Source organism: Desmodus rotundus, chromosome 8, assembly GCF_022682495.2.
Source record: "Desmodus rotundus isolate HL8 chromosome 8, HLdesRot8A.1, whole genome shotgun sequence".
NCBI lineage: Eukaryota > Metazoa > Chordata > Mammalia > Chiroptera > Phyllostomidae > Desmodus > Desmodus rotundus.
In genome coordinates this window covers 31401102-31423393 of record NC_071394.1, presented here as the reverse complement: position 1 = coordinate 31423393, position 22292 = coordinate 31401102, and the positions used below count along the sequence as shown (strand labels likewise).

General features: G+C 34.6%; 1 protein-coding gene across 2 annotated transcripts in view; it reads right to left on the bottom strand.

Annotated features, from left to right (window-relative positions):
• Nucleotides 1–22292, bottom strand: part of VIRMA (vir like m6A methyltransferase associated) — a 57423-nt gene that overhangs the window by 4923 nt on the left and 30208 nt on the right. Inside the window, exons 9-20 of one of the 2 annotated variants that reach the window (XM_024572109.3) lie at nt 18985–19476; nt 17842–17996; nt 15524–15606; nt 13131–13224; nt 12445–12989; nt 11678–11913; nt 10728–10980; nt 8519–8736; nt 4205–4337; nt 1845–1997; nt 1235–1395; nt 305–401 (exon numbers count right to left, since the gene is read on the bottom strand). In XM_024572109.3, coding sequence (XP_024427877.1) covers nt 305–401; nt 1235–1395; nt 1845–1997; nt 4205–4337; nt 8519–8736; nt 10728–10980; nt 11678–11913; nt 12445–12989; nt 13131–13224; nt 15524–15606; nt 17842–17996; nt 18985–19476 — 2620 coding nt within the window. The remainder of the gene's footprint in view (nt 1–304; nt 402–1234; nt 1396–1844; nt 1998–4204; nt 4338–8518; nt 8737–10727; nt 10981–11677; nt 11914–12444; nt 12990–13130; nt 13225–15523; nt 15607–17841; nt 17997–18984; nt 19477–22292) is intronic. The other variant, XM_024572110.3, reaches the window with a different exon arrangement.

The window sequence follows — 22292 nt, the reverse complement described above, 5'->3', positions numbered from 1 at the left end:
AGATACCACAACACCATTCCTCTCTTTAAACACAAATTGTAATTTTGTGTGTTAAGAAAATATGTGATTTTCCCTTAAAATGTCTCATTTTCATATATACAGATCACTAACCAGAAAGAAGCAAAACAAGTAGCATAAAAACTGAGTCCTGACATCATGAAGTGGGTGACTCACATAAAAATTATGTAGTACTGATCCCCAAATGAACTTGTAACAGCTATATAATATGTAACCTATTTTGCTAACAATACACAAAGAAAACAAAAAAGCAACTTTTCCTAAATATTTAGCAATAAAATTATACCAAATCCAGGTCTGTATCAATCTCTTCAGCCTGAAATGGAGTAAACCACATAGATTTCAACTGATCATCCATGACATCAGCTAGTACATATGCAGTCCTGGAACAGAAAAAGTATTTGGTAAAAAGCAGAATTCCAAAACTGAATTTTTAGCTGACCTTTTAAGTAAAATCTGTGGAAAGTACAATTAAAAATGATACCCTGTAAAAGTATTAGTAAAATTGGCACCTAAGTACACTTCTTCAAAGAGCTATTTAAGAATTAATATCCTTGCTCTGGCAAGGTGGCTCAGTTGGTTGGAGCATCATCCCGTACACAGAAAGGTGGCAGGTTCAATTCCTGGGGAGGGCACATGCCTGGGTTTCTGGCGGGTTCCATCCCTGGTCACAGCATGTATGAGAGGCAACCAATCAATGTTTCTCATTCACACTGATGTTTTTCTCCCTCTCTCCCTTCTTCTCTTTCTAAAAATCAATAAACATATCTTTAGGTGAGGACTAAAAAAAAAAAAAAAAGTATCCTTAAAAACCAATTACTTGGAAACTAATCCTGTTGTGACAAATTTTGACCTTTCAGTAAATGTTTTTATATATATATATATATATATATATATATTTTTTTTTTTTTTTATCTATTTTTAGAGAAAGGAAGAGAGGGAGGAAGAGAGGGAGAGAAACACCAATGTGTGGTTGCCTCTCGCACACCCCCCACTGGGGGCCTGGCTTGCAACCCAGACATGTGCCCTGACTGGGAATCAAACCAGTGACCCTTTGGTTCACAGGCCGGCACTCAATCCACTGAGCCACACCAGCCACGGCTAAATAAATAAAATCTTTAAAAAAAAAAGTAAGCTGGCCCTCTCTAGAACCCAGCCATTAAATACACAGTATCTACTCAGCCAGAAAACGCTGTTTTTTGTTTTTGTTTTTTACCTATTGTTAAACAGATTTTGGAGAGATTCTGGAGCTGAAAGCACTGGTTCTACATCCTGGTCACCGAGAGGTAAGGGATCACCTGATGACTCCAGAATCTGCTTAACTACAACTACATTGTCCAACAACGAATCCAGATTGTCATCATCTTTTGAATGTTCCTAAGTACATACAAAAACAGAGTTAGAAGATACAGGTAAAACTAGAACATTTATGCCCCAAATCTATTAACTCTTTAGTAGAAAAGTTTGTATTACTTCGTTACTTAGAAATTTAGAACACCATCAGGGAATTATCAACTTAACATATTAAAAATAAAACAAACACCAAAAACACTTGTCATTTTATCTCTAAAGAATGGTGGTATGGAACACCTACATTCAAACAATAAATCATTCAAAAAGCATTGCCTTCATTTACACCTTCAGATTCATAAAGAGTATGAAAGACTTTACTCTGAATTATTAATTCATCAAAGAGTTACTTCAAATGGTATAAATACCCAACTGAGAGTTCACTGTTTTTAAAAAGTCACTAAAAAAACTTATGCTAGTCAAATGGAAGAAAATATGTCTTGGGAGAATGTACTGTTTTTATTTTTCTTTTTTACCAAAACAAGTTTCTCTAGTTCAAGGAACAAATTTTCTGGACTTTCTTCTTTGCTTTGTAGAAGCTGTTTTAACTCTGCAGCATTAATACTCATCGTCCGTGATGGATGAGCTCCCTCTACTTCCATGAGACCACTATCATCTCCACAACATCCCTGTAAATGTCACAATCAAATTAAATTTGAGAACAATGAAATTTGCAAAGATGCTCCCAAACTTATTCAGATATTTAAGCCATTTGCTGCAATCTTCCCCTCAATGTTTTGGGTTTACATCAGTATAAATGCCTAGTTTCAAGAAGGTTTTAGTCAGCGCAAAGCTGAAGTAAGTTTTCTTTGAATAAGACAAGATAAATAGTTAAACACATGCACTCAACTTACTGGCACCAAGATTTCTCAACAAAAATATCCTATGGCAGGTACACTGGTACATGCAGGACACATAACATACTGACTGATTTGCAAGTTAATAAAATGCCTGATATCACAAAAACTGATGAAATGGAATTTTTCTGGAGATAAGGCAAACAATTAAAAAAACAGTAACTATCATTTTAAATTATATTCTGTCATGCAGGAAAGTAGGTATTTTTTTATGCAGAGTTTGCTTCCAAAAGTATGCCACAATATAAAAGGAATTTTGAATTGATAGTAATTCAATACTAGGAAAGTCATCCAGCAAAGCAAATCTTAGATCATGACAATAAACCCATCCATATTGTCACATATGAAAGGACACTTAAGTAGCTTCAAATCTTTAGAACAGAGCTCTGTTTTAAATGGTTCAAAATTAATATGGTTTCTTTGGAAACTACACCCACCAATTCAAATGCAGGACTTAACAGTTTTTAAAGAGGCATTAACAATTAATATTTTTTTGGAGCGCCTAGCATTTATCTCATAAGTGGACAAATTACTATGAAAATTATTTTTGAATGTCAACTGTAATTCAAAAATAAAAAAATTAATAAAAAAGAAAACAATTGCCCTGGATGGTGTGGCTCAGTAGATTGAGCACCATCCTGTGAGCCAGGGTTCGATTCCCAGTCAGGGCACACACCTGGGTTGCGGGCCAGGCCCCCAGTCAGGGGCATATAGTTGGTGGCCACACATTGATGTTTCTCTCCCTCTCTTTCTCCTTCCCTCCCCTTCTCTCTAGAAATAAGTAGATGAAACCTTAAAAAAAAATTATTTTTAACAGATTCCCACTCAAACCGATACTGTGCCTAAAGCACACTGTTGCTTCCTTTCACAAAACACTAGACTAAGGAAGAAAGAGAGCCTACAGTTTTAATAAGAAATTCAATAAACCATAATGTCTGTAAGACTTTTATTTGCTCTCTTTGGAGGTGGGGAGTTAATGGCAGGTTGATAATTGTCTAGCTCATGTTGTATTTAAAAAAAATATTTAGCTCTGGTTGGTGTGGCTCAATGAACTGAGCACCAGCCTGCAAAACAAAAGGTTGCTGGTTCAATTCCCCACCAGGGCACATGCCTGGGTTGTGGGCCAAGTCATGCAAAAAAAAACCAAACCAACCAATCAATGTTTCTCTTTTTCTTTCTCCCTCCCTCCCCCTCTCTAAAAATTAAAAAAATAAAATGTTTAACAATATTTAAAATACATATATTTAAAGGTAAATGAGTTAAAAATATTCAGAGGATATTTGGACAAAACTGGGTTAGACTGCAATAAGGAAGTTTCTATTTATCCAGGACCTTTTAGAGCTTGAAAGATAATAATGTGCACAGGTTCCATCAGGAGAGACATTTCTGAACTTATTAATGTCTTCTGGAATTGTGTCTACAATATATAGCATAATTCTGGAAAAGACTAATGAGAGAAGCTCTTAATAAGATTTTAGAGTTAAATAATCTTTAATTCATATCTAAGACTATCCAAAATAGTCTAGTATAATAAACTTTACATTCACCCCAAATCACAGCAGCCAAAACACAATCAGTAAATGTTCATTTAAACCACAGTTAAGTAAATACTTAATTAACAGACTGATAAAACTTGACTATTCTGAGTCTCCCTAGCAAGGTAACTCAATGTAAATAATACATTGTAGATAGTATTTTTCTCTATTTAAGTTGCAAAATAAGAAAGTAGTATTCATAATGTCTAATAAATTAGAGTTCAATAAAGTCTGCACTTAAAACATCTATATTTTTTAATAAATTAAAAATCTGATTTTATAGTGAGGATAGGACACAAATAAAAACATGATCCTAAGTTCTAAGTTCTAAAAAACATTACTCTTAAGATATTTTTGAACCCAAGTGATTTTTTTAACTTATGAGAAAAAGTCTTTAACTTTAAGAAATATAAATACATGTAATACACATGTATATATACTTACCATTGTGTCAGAGTTAAGAATTTGTCTCATAAATTCCAAAAATGAAGACGCAAGTTCACCTGTGTCCTTACTAAAAGTGCTGACCACTCGTTTCAGTAAACTATGCAGTGCATTACTATTTTTCCTTAAAGAACTGCAAATAAGAAAAAAAGAAAAGAAAAGTCTTAACATTTGAGCATATAAATCTGGTATGAGAAATGAACTATCTCAATTCAGATAGAATATTTAGTCGCCCATTTTAAAAAATGTAAAAAGTACTTTCATGTGTCTGGTGACACAAGTCATGTAACAAAGCACTATCTATAGTGAACATCTCCTTTTAAAGATAAGCTTTAAGCTCTTAAAAAAAAAAAAAAAAAAAAAAACTCCTCTAAATAATAAAGGTATAAAACTTAGCTGTCTCAGAAGCCTGACCAAAAAACCTATCATATAATAACTACAAAGAACAACTATATGACACCATGATCTGACATAAGAAAATCAAAGGTATAGAGCAGAGGTCAGCAAATTTTTTATGTAAAGAGTCTGATGGTAAATAATTTAGGTTTTGCAGGCTATACACAATCAGTCTGTTTCTCCCGATACAATTTCTTCAGTCACAAGTATTCAACTGCTGGTGTAGCAAAAAAAGCAGCCATAAACAACACATAAATGTTGGCTACATTCAAACAAAACTTTACAAAAACCGGTGGCAGGCAGGATTTGGCCTGTGGCCCATAGTTTGCCAACCCCTGATAAAGAGAGATTTCAAGCACAACAATCCAGATGATACATATCTAAAATCATGACAATATACAGTTCTGCTAAAATTATCTGCTGCATTTACAGTTCTTAGTTGATCAAAAGAGAACTTCAAGGGTAAAATACTCTAATAGTCAATTATGTCCCTTACTTGTGATATAATTAGCCAAAATAAAAATAAGTATAGTAACACTAAACATGCAGTGCTTGTACTGGGAAAATGTGGTTAGACTGTAACAAGCCATCATACAAGACTTTGATAAAGCAATACAAAAAGAGAAAAACAGGACTCCTGCTCTTAAGAACTTTATAAAATAATTAAACAGACAATTCAAAACAAACAGAAATAAGATTAAATGCAAAGATAATATGATTAATGAAAAAAGGATGGGTTCAAAATTGGACTATACCAATTAATAGCCTCTACTTATACCTTAAACAAATGAACCTAACTCCATGGTCTATCTATAAAACATGGTCCACTACAGATCTATTGGAATATCTTTAAAAACAGAAAAGCAAAACTAAATTATGGTATTTTGTTGCTCAACTGATAAAGAAGCTCTCTATAAAAGGATGGAAACACTGGAATATGGGGTCATAAGTGTGCTCTATATAGAACTATGGTGATAAGCATGGGGGCTCTAGGCATTTGCCAAATCTATATATATGTTCAAAATCTACAAATATGTGCGTAGAACTGTACATCGTAAAACATGAATGGGGTTACAAAGAAGGGGGAAGGCTTGTCAATTTTCTGATATTGGATTGGAATTAAAGTTATCAGTACAGACTGATTTAAAATATATACACATACACACATACAAATAAACAAATGCTATATACTACTGTTTATGCAATTCTCGTGAAAGTGTAAAATTATCTCGAAAAATTTTTTTAAGTAGGACCTGCCTCAGGGTTGTTCTAAGGATTTTTTGCAAAAGTACCTAGAGACTTGCTTATAAAAGGAACAAATAAAAGCCAAATCATGCTACATCTCTGCTCAAAACTTTTCAGTGGCCCTTATAAGCCCTCAAGGCCCTCGATAATCTTCCTCCCCCTTTATCCTCCCATTACTTCTCTGACCCTGTGCCTTCTCATTTTTCTCCTTGCTTATGCACTGGAAGGGCAGCCACTGTGACCTCACAGCTATTTCTCAGACATGTTAGGCATGCCATCTCCAATTGTTCTCTGCCAGGGTATTAATGTTTTACTCCCCACTTCCTTTAGGTCATGGTCTTTCTTCAACGGTCACCTTCTCAGTGTGGACTTCCCTAATCACCTCCCCTTATTTCAAACTACAACTTGCACCTTCACTCTAACACTCACTATCCCACTGTTGTACTTTATGTTTTTCTGTAACATAGTATGTATATTACTTATGTGTTTACTGCCTGTCTACCTCTAGTAGAATGAAAGCACCAAGAAAGCAAGCAGTTCTTTTAACTGAATCCCAGCACCTAGAAAATTGTCTGGTCCAGAGAATGCATTCAATAAATATTTGTGGACCAAGAGATCTAGTATTCATTTTTATTCCTTCATAGTGCCTACCATGTATCAGGTTTCTAGGTGATGGGAACGTTATAGTCAAGAAGACACAATCCCTGTCCTCGTGTATGCTGTATTCTAGTGAGCGAGACAAACAAATAAGCAATAAATCTATGTAATATCAAACAGTATAAATGCAGTGAAAAATATTAAAAGGCATAAGAAATGGGGAGAAATGGGGATGCAAAGGATAGGCTATTTTAGACAGGTATTTAGACAGAAAATATATTTATATAGATGGCTGATCAAAGTGAGGAAGTAAAGTCTAGAAAGATCTAGTGGAAAAACATTTTAGGGGGGAAAAAGTCTGCAGAGAGAAATTAGCTTGACAGGGAGCAAAACAAAGGATAAAACAGTTATGAGATAAGACAAAGAAATGAGCAAGGACCAAACTGTATAGGGTCTAAAAGATCAGTATAGAGGTTAGGTTTTATTTGCAGTGCAACTGGACACCATCAGAAGAATTTATGCAAAAGAATGACATGTATCTGTTTTAAGTTTAAAAGCTCAGCCTGAGCGCTGAGAAAATGGATGTTAGGGGGACGACAGTGGCAGCAAGGAGAACAGATTGGAGGCTATTCCAATGGCTCATGCAAGAACTGACAGTGAACACTGGACAAGAGTGGTAGCTATGAAGGTGGAAAAAGTGATCAGATTCAGGATGTATTCTGTGGGTATAATCCACTGGGCTTACTGATGGACTGCATGTAAAGAGTGAGGAAAAGAGAAGACTCAAGAATCTTTAAGTTTTGATAGTATACTTGGGTGGATGGTGATAACATTTACTGGCATGAGCAAGCCAGAAACATGTTTGAAGCAAGCACATTTAAGAGCTCTGCATTAGATCTGTCCAGTTTGAGAAGCCCATTTGAATAGCCAAGTAGAGATGTCAAACAGATATATGGGTTACTTGGAACTTAGCATAAAGACCAGAGCCAAAGGGAGAAAAGAGAAAAGGTTAAGATAACTTAGGAAAAAATTACAGATTAAAAAAAGGACTAGAAACGTGAATCAAGCAGAGCCAAAACATCACATGCAATAATATTATGGCAGAGGTATGCAAAGGGTATCTGTGAGAGCACCTAAGCCAGCCAGTAATGGACGGATCAGGAAAAGTTTTTTGACTTTCTTGGAAGTATAGTGTATAAGGTGAGTTTTATTTATTTTTTTTTAATTTAATTTTTTTTTGCTGATAAAGATTGTATTTAATAAGGTGAGTTTTAAAGGATATGGAGTAAATATCCAACAGGGAAAAGGACAATCAAGAAGTAAAGTTTAAGATTTTGGTGAGAAACTAAGAAATGAGGAGGGTAGGAATAAAAACTTGGATGTTCTAAAGGTGTCACCAACTAATAAAATAGAGGAGAGGAGACAGGTTTATCAGGACAAAGAGGTGGAGAAGGTAAGAGCCAGCATCAAACAGTACTGGAACTTAACTTTTGAACCAATGTTACAAGAATTAATAAGAAGCACATACATGTTTCCTCCTTTCTATCTCGTAATCTTAACATCTACAAATTCCCAAGAAAATCTATGTAATAGCCAGCATGAAGAAAAAGTGAAGGCATGGACAGAGCAATTACATTTGAGAGACTAAGCAGCATGAGGTTTACGTTCAACATCATTTCAAATTAATTTCACCTCAGCCATTCCTCTAGAAAATAAAAAACAGAATCAGCACTTTTAACTTTAGGGTCCATAATATAACACTATCATCACCTTTAAAGGACTAAAGAGAACATATCAACAAAACAAATTATCTTAAAGCATGAATTAACATCCCTGAAACAGTAAGATTTCCTTAAATACTATAAGACGCCCATATTAATTTGTCTCTCTATTCAATTTATATTTTTAATCCTGAAGATTTCATTATTAGCACACTGTACTGCTAATGAATCATTTCCATTAATATAAAATTTCTCCTCACACCTTCAGCCTTCTACAATAGCTATGAATTAGTTAATATGGGGGTAATAGAGTGAAAAATTAAACCTGAGTATATTAAATATGATAAAACATTACCTTTTTAAATGAAATAATCCATAATCATGCTCTGCAAGAAACATCATTGTTCTGACACATGTGAGTAAACAGTTGTAGCTGCTCTCAGAGTTAGCTAGCATGGCCAGTAGACAGTCACAGATTGAGGTCATCAATTCTTTGTTTGGTAGAGAATTGGAGAGCTGCTCTACTTCAGAAGTGGAGCCTTCAGAAGAGTTTGGCAAAATAAGTGCAATGTCCTGTGAGGAAGAAAGGGAATAGGAAAAAATAATTTTTAAAAATGATTATCATCATCACTTAGCATTTTTATTTCAGAAACACACAGAATTTAATACTTAGTAATTATCACATGAAAATAGTTACACGCCCATCCTAAACATACATTCAAACACATTAAGAACAAAGGAGTCATACTGCCCTCTTGTAAAAGTTAATACAAGAATACACACCTAAAGAAATTAAGACTAAATATTTTACAATATTTTTATTTTTAAAAGAACATCTCTTAAAAATTTTTCCTTCTGTATTGCACTGACAATAGTTTGTAATCTCAACTGGTTAACTTAAAGTACTTTTGGTATTAAAACATTTTAGATCACTGAAAGTACTTTTGGTATTAAAACATTTTAGATCACTGTATTACTCATTCATTTGAATATTTTAAAATTTATTTTAAAACCATTCAGAGAAATAAATTCTAATAAATATATCTATATTTGATTTTAAAACATCACAAAAAGGGATGGACAGAATAAACACTTGAACACAACCTTCCAACTAAATATCTTCCTCTTACTTTTATATATGTTTAAAATTCAAGTTTTTCAATATTAAGCAAGTTTAGCCAACAAAAACTACAAATTCCCACTAGTCTTTTTATAGAACTGTATTTTACAGGAACATTTTTAGGTACGTTTCATTGCCTTTAATAACTTCAATACATTGCAAACCAGTATTCAACTTAGGTTAAAACTATAAAACTAGAATCAGAAGGGAAAGGTAATAACTGAGGCCAAGAATGTCTATGTGATCAAAGCAGCTGGGTGCTACAGTATTCTTCAGCAGTCATAAAAGCTAATGTGGATTATATAACAAACACCAGTCAAATGGACATTTTGACATATATGAACTTAAGATATCCTTTCTACCAATTCCAAAACTACTTTCCACCAGGTCCTCTTTTTGTGAAAACAAGTCATACAAACTGAATTTTTGTTAGCTAGAAGATAATCTCCCAACATGGGAACCTGTTAAAAATGTTCTGCCTGAAAAAACAATCACACCTGATGATTAGAGAGCAGAGGCATTTTGATAAGCTAGGATGTGATTAGGCATAAAACTCTCCAAAGATACCAATCACAATAGGCTTCCGAAGTTAAAACAATTCTCACTAAATCATGGAACTATAAACTGGAAGTCAATAACAAAGACAGCAGGAAGAAATACTACTACTGTTAGCAGCTACAAATACTGTAGTCTGAAAAACACTGAAACTGTAGTAGCCTGTGATGCCTTCAAAAACCATCCTAACAGAATATTTCTGAGTCATAAAAAATAAAACCTTGAAGGTGTTTGTAACAACATAGATGGGACCTAGAGGGTAAAATCCTAAGTGACATAAGTCAGTCAGAGAGACAAATACTCTACGATTTCACTTATACGTGGAATCAAAAAAATAAAGGAACAAACAAGACAGAAACAAACTCATCATATACAGAAAACATTCTGATGGATGCTGGATGGAAGGGGGAGTTTGGGGAATGGGTGAAAAAGGGGAAGGAATTAAGATGTACAAATTGCCAGTTATAATAATAGTCATGGGATATAAAGTATAGCTTAAGGTATATAGCCAATAATATTGAAATAACTATGTATGGCTTTAGACTTAACAGGATGATCACTTTCTAAGTTTTATAAATGTCTCATCACTGTGTTGTACACCTGAAACTAATAATACTGTGGCACATAAAGCAACTATCCAAGGATGCAATCTCATAAAAAAAAGGAGAGTTCTTCAATAAAACCTGTGAAATACAAACCCAAAAGAAGCTTTGAAGCACTAAACCATTTTATTGTTGGTTCCTAGTCAAATTCATCTCCCTAAACAACAGCAGAAGCAACAGGTGAGATATCCTTGTTCACAGCTAAGAGTTACATCAACAGCTTTCAGACACACACTCACACGCATACGTACACGCACACACAGAATTTACAAAGTAACTGTAAATACCTGATCACAGAGAGACTGCAAAATGGATGTGATATATTCAACACACTGTTGGCGAATAACACTGTCTCCAGGAGACCGCACCAAAGCTAACAGATCCTGAAATATCTCTGCATATTTTTCATCACCTTTAATAGTTCCATTAATTAGATGCAAAATAGCTAATTTACAAGCTTTGTGTGAAGCCAGAGCATCAAGAAGAGCAAGCAACCTGGTGGTTTGGCTAGTATACTGTTTTTCTTTATCTTCTGAAGTGCTGAAATAAAATCAATACATTTAGAAAACAAAGTTCTTGATTTTAAGACATTATTTAACTAATATTTATTTTTCAACACATATCAATTCAGAACAATCTTGTATAAAACACTTCATTTCTTGGGTATGACAACTTTTCTGGAATTTTACAATTACTATATAATTTTATAAATTTGGGTTTTCAAAAATATATTTTCTCAAATCAAACTACTTTATGGTTCATCTTTCAAATACACAAAATCAAGACCTCCAAGGTAATTTGCACATGAAATAATGAAATAAAATTTTCTGATTAAAAATAATCTACACTAATACATGTATAGGTGTGTGTATATGCATATGTGTATGTGTATATTTGTATGTATGTATCTTACCTGAGCTTTCTAAACTCTGGTTTACAAATTCTAAGTGAAAAAAATGTGTCTGTGTCAAGAATAACTTAAAAAAAAATTTTATGCAAAATGAAAATACCACCCTAGCAGGGTGCCTCAGTTGGTTCGAACGTTGGCCCATACACCAAAAAGGTTGTGGGTTCAACCCCAGGTCAGGACATATACCTATGTTGCAGGTTCAGTCCCCAGTCAGGGCACATACAAGAGGCAACCAATCGATGTTGTTCTCTCTCCCTTCCTCTCTCTCTAAAATCAATAAACATATCCTCGGGTGAGGATTTAAAAAAAAAAAAAAGAAGAAAATACCTTTGCAAGTCTTCTACAATCAAATCCAACACAGTTCTCATAATCAGAAGTGCAGTTGGTGAGGCAAGGTCACATAACTGAACACAAATACGTCGTAACATATGTTGAATGGGCTGGCAGGTTGTGCCAGAGAAAGAGCGAACTATTTCTTGGAGCAACTTTGCGTGAACATGAAGGTGCATGCTCCACAATTTTCGGGTGTTGAGTGCCACTGATATATCATGTGGCTCAATAACCTGTTAAAAAAGTATAATGTATGTGTTCGTAGATTTTGAAATATTTATTTATAGTCACAAAAACTGTTCAGGAAGAATTGTTATGAAAAGAACATCTTTACTACATGCTGAAAACATTTAAGATGCTTAAAACATCTATTATACAATTAAACATTTGCTTGAATTCAATGCAACTAAAAAGTATTGTTCTCAGGTTAGCAGTCAGTAGAGCAGAGTCCATTGGTGAAGCAACCTAGTTAATGACAAATTCTAACACATGATAAAGGAGGAAAAAAAGGATTTAAAAATAACAAAAGTACAAGTATACATAACAGCATAATAAAATTCACATTAACAAAAATGTATTTTAAATATTACCCCATATTTCCTTAATGACCAACTTGCATCAGTTTTATCTCACCCTCATCCAGTTACTTTATGTCTTTTTTAGGGGAAGGGGATGAGGGTTGTTTTTGTTTTAACAAAACCACTGGCTTTTAAAAAAGTGTTACTACAGTCATTTATAAGATTCATGTTATATGGAAGTGATACCTGAGTTGTTTGCATGGGCAATGGTAGAGGCAGCAGCTCTGAAAGGAGTATGAGTCCAGAAAAAAATCCTTCAGGAACCTTCAAGATTGAAGAAAGTACTTCTTTTAACATTAAAGACCAAGTATTATTGGCCAGAGTCTCTTCTGAGATTGTGAGTTTTTCATTAACTCCTTGTGTAAAAGTCAGCAAGATATCAATGATATCGTTCTGAATTTTCTGTTCATCACTATCCAAACGACCTGAGAGGGGGATAGAGCACAGGAGCATGTGTAAAGTCACAAGTGCTGAAGGAACACGCATATCCTTAAACTCAAAGGAGCCACCTCTCAGGAGTTCCGTTAACATGGTTTTAAGAAGAGTGAGTGTGCAGCGAGCCATTGAAATAGTAGTAACTCTGTGAAGTGTAGTCCCCATGTTGACATGGAGCCTCCAAGGCTGAGTCAAAATACTGTTCAATTTTTGCAGAACCCGAATAAAGGTGTCCATTCCTTCAGCAGAAAAAAGCTGAATAACAGCAAGATTCCATTTGAGGTCTTTCTGTTGACCTTTATATAGGATAAGAGGAAAAGAAAAACTAATTACTTGTATGTTAATAATTAGTTAAGATGTTTGAATATTTTATTTAAGAAATGATATTCATACTAGGCTTAAAAATGATAGTTTTAAAAGTACAGTATCCACATTACCTTCAACCGGGGGTGGTGGGCATGCCACATTACAGAGAACACGCAAGGCAGTGGTAAGGCCAACTCCTTCTGGAGTCATCAAGTTATCGATATTCTTTAAAAAGAAAAATAAACAAAAAATTTAATTTCTTGGTACCTACCATATCAAGAGACAATTCCCAAGAGGACATTAGTTAAAAATACGAGTTTCAAGTTAAGTACTTACCAGTACATCATTTAAAATTTCTTAACTAAATTTAAGAGGCTCATAAGGTTTATAAAGGTTATTTGATCTTTGGCATGTTTTACCATATGATATTATGTAAATAAAATGAATAATTGCAAAGTATATTGAAAAGTACTAAACAAAGGTAACATAAAGAAATGTATGATAATCTATTAAAATTTTTAAACAGCTCATTTTTGTGTACTCTTTCTATACACACTCTCTCCCAACAATAAATCAATGACTCTGATTTTACAAAGCCCTAGAGGTAATAAACCTCTTTCAAAAATGAAGAAGCAAAAGGAAATGTTTTAGAACTACATAACATATTTTTTAATAATGCAGATACCACAGAGTCTAGTTTTGATGGTCAGTTGGGGCATGGTTAGAGGAAAAAAAAAAAAGTTCCCTATGTCCTAGCACTTGCCCAAATCTATGTTTCCTGGCAATAAATAGTTATGCTTAAATTTCTTTTTTTTTTTGTCATTTCCACAGAGCAGCATATAGATGGTTTTAAAAAACTTAGAACATTTTAAAATCATACTATTTCAACTTTTAAACCTCAGAGAAGAAACTTAAAAATAAACTAATTCCTTTCCCTCATATTTTTGGACCTTAGGTTATCATTTCCTCTAATTTCTTCCTTGTTGACTTTCAATAATTCCACTAATTACATAAGGTAGCAGGAAGCCACTGGGTGAAGTTTCAGTCTTAGGTCGACTGTTTTTAATATACCTTGGAATGAGAGTCACTTATAATAATAATAATTAATGGGATAAAAATTTATATAATAATAAAAAATCTTTTAATTACAGCATGGAATTCTAATTTCTAGAACTAAACCTTTTTAAAACTGGGCCATCTGATATTTATTGGATACCTTATATAGTCTCCTGACCATGCACAAGTATACTAAACACATGACCATCTACATTTACAGGACATTACTGTATTTCTGCTAAATTAAAGACTGAATATAATTAAAAGCTATAGATGGTTATCTGAGGCACAGAGTAAGGAACAAAGAATATGATGGTACCATGGGAGGTAAAAGTACTCTCAGGAGAGATAGAATAAAAAGATGAGATAAGGGCAGACAAGTCAGTAAAGAAAACTCTGAAGCAGATAAACCCAAATGGTACTTTGTTGCTGGGTGAGAAGAGTAACAGATTAGACAATATACTACAGACATTTCAATTCCAAGACCAAGATGGTTTATCAACACTCACACACACATACACAGTTCATCTGTTAAATGAAAGATCACTTAAGGTCCATTCTGCCCCTCTAGCATAAAACTTTTTATGCATCTATGAGCATTTTTAGCCCCCAATGTGTATGTATACATACTGTATTAACTAAGAAGGAAAGAAAAATCTTTAAACTTCTAAAGCTAACAATGCAATGATTTTTTTTATTTTTAAAATATGTTTATTGATTTTAGAGAGAGAGGAAAAGACAGAAAGAAACATCGATGTGAGAAAGAAACACTGATTAGCTGCCTCTCAAACGTGCCCTGACTGGGGGTTGAACCCACAACCTATGTGCCTTGATCAGGAATCGAAACTCCAACATTTTGGTTTACAGGACAGCACTCCAATCAACTAAGCCACATCAGCCAGGGTTAACAACACAATGATTTAATGAATTTTTCATTATGAATTACTTGAATTGTATATAAATTTTTCAACTGTAATATTATGAATTTTATGATTTTTCACCTTCTATGAATTATTTCGATGGCAGATTTGACTATCTCAAATTAACAAAAATAGAACTAGCCCCCACTGCAATTATCTGGACTTGCCTCCATCAATTTTCACCTAAAACTTTTGTAGAAAATTCTTTTTCACTAAAGTTTAACTGAAAACAATTGTATATTACATTCTCATAGCATTTAATTTTAAAACTTGTGTAACTGTCATTAAAATGGTAGGTGACATTACTCTGATTTGAGAGAAAAAACAGGACAAAATCTGGTATTGGAAAGCAGAAAACATGGGGTTGTGTGCATGTCCATTCATGTATATACACAATCACAAACCCACCACCTACATTCATATACCAATCTGTACTCACAAAGTCTAGGAAATCAAGCAATACACTTAACAATTACTGCATCTACACAAGTACTATTACTATATACTACCATACACTACATAAAATCAGGCACTTTCCTTTTACTTACCTGTTTAACATATTCAATTAGGTTTGGGATGCAGTTAATTTCAAACCTAAGGTTTTTCAGAGGTTCAAGCCACTTGCCAAGTTCTTAAAAACAAAAAGAGTAATTTATAATATTTTAAAATAAAGGCCTTTATAACAAATGAAATAAAGGTACTCTTTTCCAAAGAAAAACATTATCAGATAACAAATTGATTTCAGTAATCTAAATTTCACATAGGTATGAACTTATGTCTAAGTCCTTAAACTTTAAAATGAAATATAAGAAAGACAAGTACCATATGATTTCACTTATATGTGGAATCTAATGAACAAACTGAACAGGCAAAATAGAGACTCATAGATAGAGAGCAGGCTGACAGCTCTGGGCAGGGGGGGTGGCTAGGGTGAAGGTGGAGGAATCCAGCAAAAAAGAAAAAGGACTCATGGACACTGACTCAGTGTGGTGGTTGCGGGGGGAGGAGATGGAAGAGGGCATAAGGGGGATAAACAGTAATGGAAAAACACACAATTAAAAATTGGTTTACAAAAAAAAAAACAGTGCTGGCTCCACTAATCACTCTGTGGCAGCAACACATCCAGGCCCCACAAAGAAAATTAAAATGAAATAAAATATAAATGCCCTACTATATTGACTTAGAAATAAGAAGTGACCACTCTTAGTATTTGATTTCTGAAAAGTTGAACATATACATGCTCAAACAAGACAATATAATTAAATGTTTTTTGCAATATTAAAAAACTTTTTAATAAAACTGCTTCTAAACTAGTAATAGAGGTTATTCACTTAATGCTGTTGCTGCCTCCCAACTCTAACAAAGCATGCATAAAATGTATTAATTTCTAACAGGATCAAACCTGTGGGGAGACATTGACTGAGTGCCTTTTCCATTAACATGAATTTTAAATTCTGTCATTTTCCTAATCTGCCTTTATAAAATTAAAAGTATACTATCACCCCAAAATAGTAACAGCAAACTTTGTTTATAAAACAAACACAAATGAAATATACCATTTACAACTGAACTCAAAATTCTCATACAAGCTATGGCCAATACTTATACCTATCACCAAGTATATTTTTACAAAAGCCTTCTTTTTTGAAGATTTTATTTATTTTTAGAGAGAAGGGAAGGGAGGGAGAAAGAGAGGGAAAGAAACATCAATGTTTGGTTGCCTCTCAAGCTACTGGTGACCTGGCCTGCAACGCAGGCATGTGCCTGGACTGGGAATCAAACTGGCGACGCTTTGGTTCCCAGGCCAGCACTCAGTCAACTGAGCCACACCAGCCAGGGCTAAAAAAGCCTTCTAATATGAAAAGGAAAATACCAATTCCAGACATTTTACAGGAATGACTAAAGGAAAACTAAAAACAGTCATGTCTTCCTTGATTCTACACTCCTCCATAAGGACTATAACTGTGTACATCTGAATATTTTTCCTATGCCTTTTAAAATGAACTCTTTCAAATACATAGAGTATGTTGCTCAAATGGAAAATATAAGGCATAATAATAAAACCAATACAAGTGTGCCCATCATCCTGAATAAGTAGCAAAGCATTAATAATACTTTTGTTGGAGATGCTGTGTGCCCTCCTTCTATAAAGGCGTACTTCAGGGCAAAAAAATCTATTTCCAGATTGGATGCTGAGTTTACTACCCAACTTTCATTGGTGGTATCACATATAAAATTTAGGAATAAAAAGAAAAAAAACCACATACTATTTATACTATTTACTCAATGTTACCAAATTTTCTACTTGGTAAGGTCAGCAAGCCAGGAACCAAAATAAAATAAAAAACTGTAATTAGATACCTTAAACTTCTCAAGACCGCCCTCATAAGGCTTGCCATCAACTTCATTCCACATATTTATATACTTTATAGAGTATAATGTTCATATTCATTATTCTATACTTTTAAGAAACACACATGTGTTAATTAACCACAAATGGCAAAGTTGTGGCTAAGTTGTACTTGCAGCAGAGTTATACTTAGAAATACATATATAGAAAAAACACACACATGCCAACTACACACAAAACTGAACTTTTGAGTTCATCTTTAAACTACTTCCATTTTGATTAAGAACTTCAACTATCCACCAATTTCCACAATTTCCAGAAAAAGGTATTTTCACCAATTTCCTAAAAGTCTTTTTAAGAATATCATATAAAACACCTTCATAAAAGGTACTTTCAGGGAGTTAAAAATAGTATTACTAAGTATATTACCAAAATATAATAAAGCATTAGTTACAGACATTCAAAGGCTTTTTCCTTCTCATATCATAAATGCTTAAAATAACTCAAGTTCCATACCTTGCAATTTAGCATTATTTTCATCTGCTTTACAAAGCTTCAAGAGAGATGCTGCATGATGTTCCAGCATTTGGACGTCACTAGAAGACTGAACCACCACCAAAATAAGTATGCATGCGTAATTATAAGCTACTGACTTCTTGGACTTGGAATCACTGAAACAAAGTAAGACTTTAAGTTTCTGGTACAAAAACAATTTTTCTGGAACAATTTTAAGTATTTTTTTTCTACTTGGTTTTAAAGAGACCAAGGAATTTCACAGTGAAACCTGAGTAATTTCCTACAGACAACAAATCAGATTTTAAATTTCACCTCAATTCACCTAAAACCACTACTTAAAAGTACATGTACATGTACAAAGCGCATGCACCACAATGAAAAGTGAAATTCTATTAAGATCAATTAACAAATATACTTCATTAGCAATAAAAGATAAGGAAGTATATACTTCATTGGTCTCCTTTAAAATGTTTGTCCACTCTGGATAAATAGGAACAAATATGATAAATCAATCTACTACCATCATTATTCAGGATTCCACTACAGAACTGGTAAGATACAGCTTGACATAGAAACCAATGTCTGCTTTTCACTAAAAGACCCATCACTCAAGAAATCATATCAAGACCTCACTATGAGGCCAGTTACCTGGATGCCACTGCTTTGTGTGACACGAGCCAGGAATAGTATGTTATGTTTCTCTGTTCATGTGTAAAACCTTTTGCCCCGCTAGACAGGCCTTTGAAACGATTATTATTCTCAATTACTCCCACCCAAAGTACTTCCGAAACCAGAGCACCATGAATAGTTCAGAGGGCGGAAGACAGCAAGATAGACCTCATTACTCTTAAGATATATATTTCTGTGCCTTAGGGTTCCCCTCCACACAAATTAGCAAATCAGTCTTTGTCAGCATCATGGGGAACCACGAAGAAGCTGATAAAAGAGCCATTTCATTGCTTCACAGCCATATTTTCTATTTTTTAGATTTCTGTTATTCTAATCCTTAAATCAGTAAGTTATGTGTCATGAAAAAAAGTAATCATAGCTTCTAATGTCAAGCAACACCTTCTAAACAACTTGCCCATTAATGATACAGTTTTCCAATATAACAGAAAATTTAATGAGTAAGTAGGAACTTACCCTAAGGCTTCTTTGGAATAGTACTCCATTAGAGTAATAAGACTTTGGAGATTTTTCTCAAGACTGAAAACATGGCCAACAGCTGATCTTCCCACAGGATTAAAAGTAATCAAATAAAGATTATGAAGAGTTCCCAAGAGATCTGAATGGTCAGTTTCTTCGCTGGCTGTACAACGCTGAAAGTGGTTGAATAGTTCTGTAATACACTGCAATGTCTGTGTTGAGTCCTGTAGCCACAAGGCAAATGCATCATCAATAACACCATCAGACTGCAGACCTTCTTCTTCATCTTGATCATAAAGGTGACATAAAGCTCGGATCAACAAATTTGTTGCTTCATATTCTGACATAAAAAAGAGAAGACCTTTCTGTGACTGGGCAAGAAACTTTAAGACATCTTTTGTGGCTTGCAGTACACCAGGATGGGCACTTGTTACTGGAATTGACAGGAGCAAGGTAACCAACTCCAAGAAGTGGTGACTGTGAAGATACCTGTAGAAAAATTGATTTATATTCAGTACAAAGCATTCTTCATTTACTCAATAGTCATTAGACAGAAGAGGTAAATATTTTAATAGCCATAACCCTTATCCTCAGCCATATACTGCTTTAACTAAAAATATAATGTGAGCCCTTGGCTGGTATGGCTCAGTGGACTCAGCTTGAGAATAGAAAGGTCACTGGTTCAATTCACACCCAGGGCACATACCTGGTTGGGGGGGTGTGAGAGAAAACCAATCTATGTTTCTCGCACACATCTATGTTTCTCTCCCTCTCTTTCTCCCTTCCTTCCCCTCTCTCTAAAGACAAATAAAATCTTAAGGAGAAAAAAATCATAACATGAGTAGCAAGTCTTCTCTTCACTGCACCAAACAAACATGAAAGCTCTGTGAGGCTTTTTCCTAGCTAGCATTCAACAGATGTTGAACAAATAACTGTCAACAAGTTTTCTCTTTCCAGGATAAACCCTGACTTTAAATTCTGGGCCTTCTTTACAGGATATTTATCAAGTGCTTCTTTTTTACCACAGTCCTAATTTACCCATGGGATATCTAGAAAAACATAGGACATATACTATAAAAAATATACAATATATTCAGATTTACTATAGGTAGCATATCTATATTAGTACCTCTAGAGAAAAAAATGTCAAATTATCAATTTTTACTGACCAGTTTACCATTTTTTAGCATACATAGTAGTGGTACAAAAAGTCTAACTTTACTCAACACCTCAAAACAGATAAACTGCTACTGATACAAAGTCTTTTCATTGTCCTAAAAATACTCTATACTCCACTTATTCATGCCTTCATGACCCCCAACCCCTAGCAATCACTGATCTTTTTTTACTGTCTCCATAGTTTTCCCTTTTCTAGAATGCTATATACAGTTAGAATCATACAGTATAAAATTGTCTCTTCAATCATACAAGGGGGGGAATTTTTTAAAAACCCTGGAATTTTTTTATTAAAAATTGTGTATTTATTCTTACATGTTTAAACTTCAGTCACCTTCAAAGTCCTGTCCATTTGAGGCAATACACCTATTGAGATTTTTTCCCCACTGCTCAAGAGTTTTTAAACTTGTCGGTTTTGATGCTTTCTGCCATTTTTTGTTTCACCTCTTCCATATCAGCAAAATGTTTCCCTTTCAGGACTTTTTTCATCCAGGAAACAGCAGCAAAAAAAGTCACCACAAAACTGCTTGGGAAGAGATCAGGTGAATAGGAGGAGGTCATACATTTTTGGTCAAAAACTGCTGAACACTCAGCATGGTATGGGCAAGTGTGCTCATAAATCATTCATCATGAAATGGGTAAACATGGTGAAAGAATCTTCAAAAAAATTTCACTGAAACCAAAGGCAGCCTTTCACAACAATGCCAACTGGCAGTACACTGATATAGGTGGGTTCCTAGAACACTCACCCAGTTGGGGAAGCCTCTACTACAAGGGGCCCACCCTCCAGAGGATCATTCTGGTTTTTCTTGGGTCCCCTTCATATTACTGCTTAAACTCAGGCTTCTACTTCATGATAATAAACACCATTAGTAAGTTATAACTATAAAGGCAAAAAGAACTCTCAGAAATACAAAACTCCCTAATTACTATGCTCTAAGAACATCATTAACCATCTTATTCAGAAAACAGTTAACATGGGAGGCCCCAGAGTGTTTATTCTAGGAAAGGACTGCTTGTAAGTTTGGCTCTTGGCTGGCATCTGGGACCGTAGATTTTGGGAGGGTTCCCACTGCCCACCTGATAAGAATACTCTTTGTGCCTAAACTGTTTATGCAAACAATATGTAATTTACACTGAATATAAGCTTTCCTTTTGGGAGTCTGGAATTCTGGTATATGTTATGTACTGGGTGTCTATGTGGCTATCCCCCAATAATAAGCTTGGATGCTGAGATTCTAATAAGCTTCCTCAGTAGGCAACATTTCACACATGCTGTCACGATTTGTTTCTGGGGAATTAACGGGGTCCTATTTGATTCCATTGGGAAAGGACTCTGAAAGCTTATCTGGTTCCCCAGGCTTCTCCCCACGTACTCTCTTCCTTTGCTGACTGCAATTTGTACCCTTTTGCTGTTTAATAAATCATAGTGGTGAGTACAACACTAAGTCCTGTGAGTCCTCCTAGCAAATCTCGGGGGTGATCTTGGAGACCACAACATAGAACATTAGAGCCTTGCCATCACTTCAAACCAACACTTCCAAAATGCAATATGTCTCCTTTCAAAATTCATTCTCCCTCCTATTTACCAGTTTCTGTCAATAAAACCACAGTTCCATAGTTACCCTAGCTAGCAACCTTAAAACGTCTTTAGCTTTTTTTTTTTTACCTAGTAGGTCCAGTTGCCAAGTCCTAGTAACTGCTTTTTTACAAATTCTCTCAATAGTAACACAGTAATATTGTCTTTCCTTTCCCTGTAAGTGCCACTATATTAGGCCAAGTACTTAACACAACACCTACTACCTAGAATCTTCAGATTGGCTTATCTACCTAATAACTCCAATTTCTTTTCCATTGCGATACATCTTGCAACATATCATCTTAGAACACGACTTCAATCTTATCAGATATTCAAGATCTTTCCACATTCTAAAAACAATCTAAATGCCTTAAGGCAGTATTCCAGACTCTTTATTTCCTAAAGTGTGATACCCAAACATACATCCTCCAGTTGTGGCGGGGGGGGGGGGGGGGGGGGGGGGGGGGGGGGCGGGCAGGATTTAATAGGCAGTTAATTACTAGTTTCCCCTCAGTGACTGTTTCAAAATATCACGTCCTTCCTACACTCA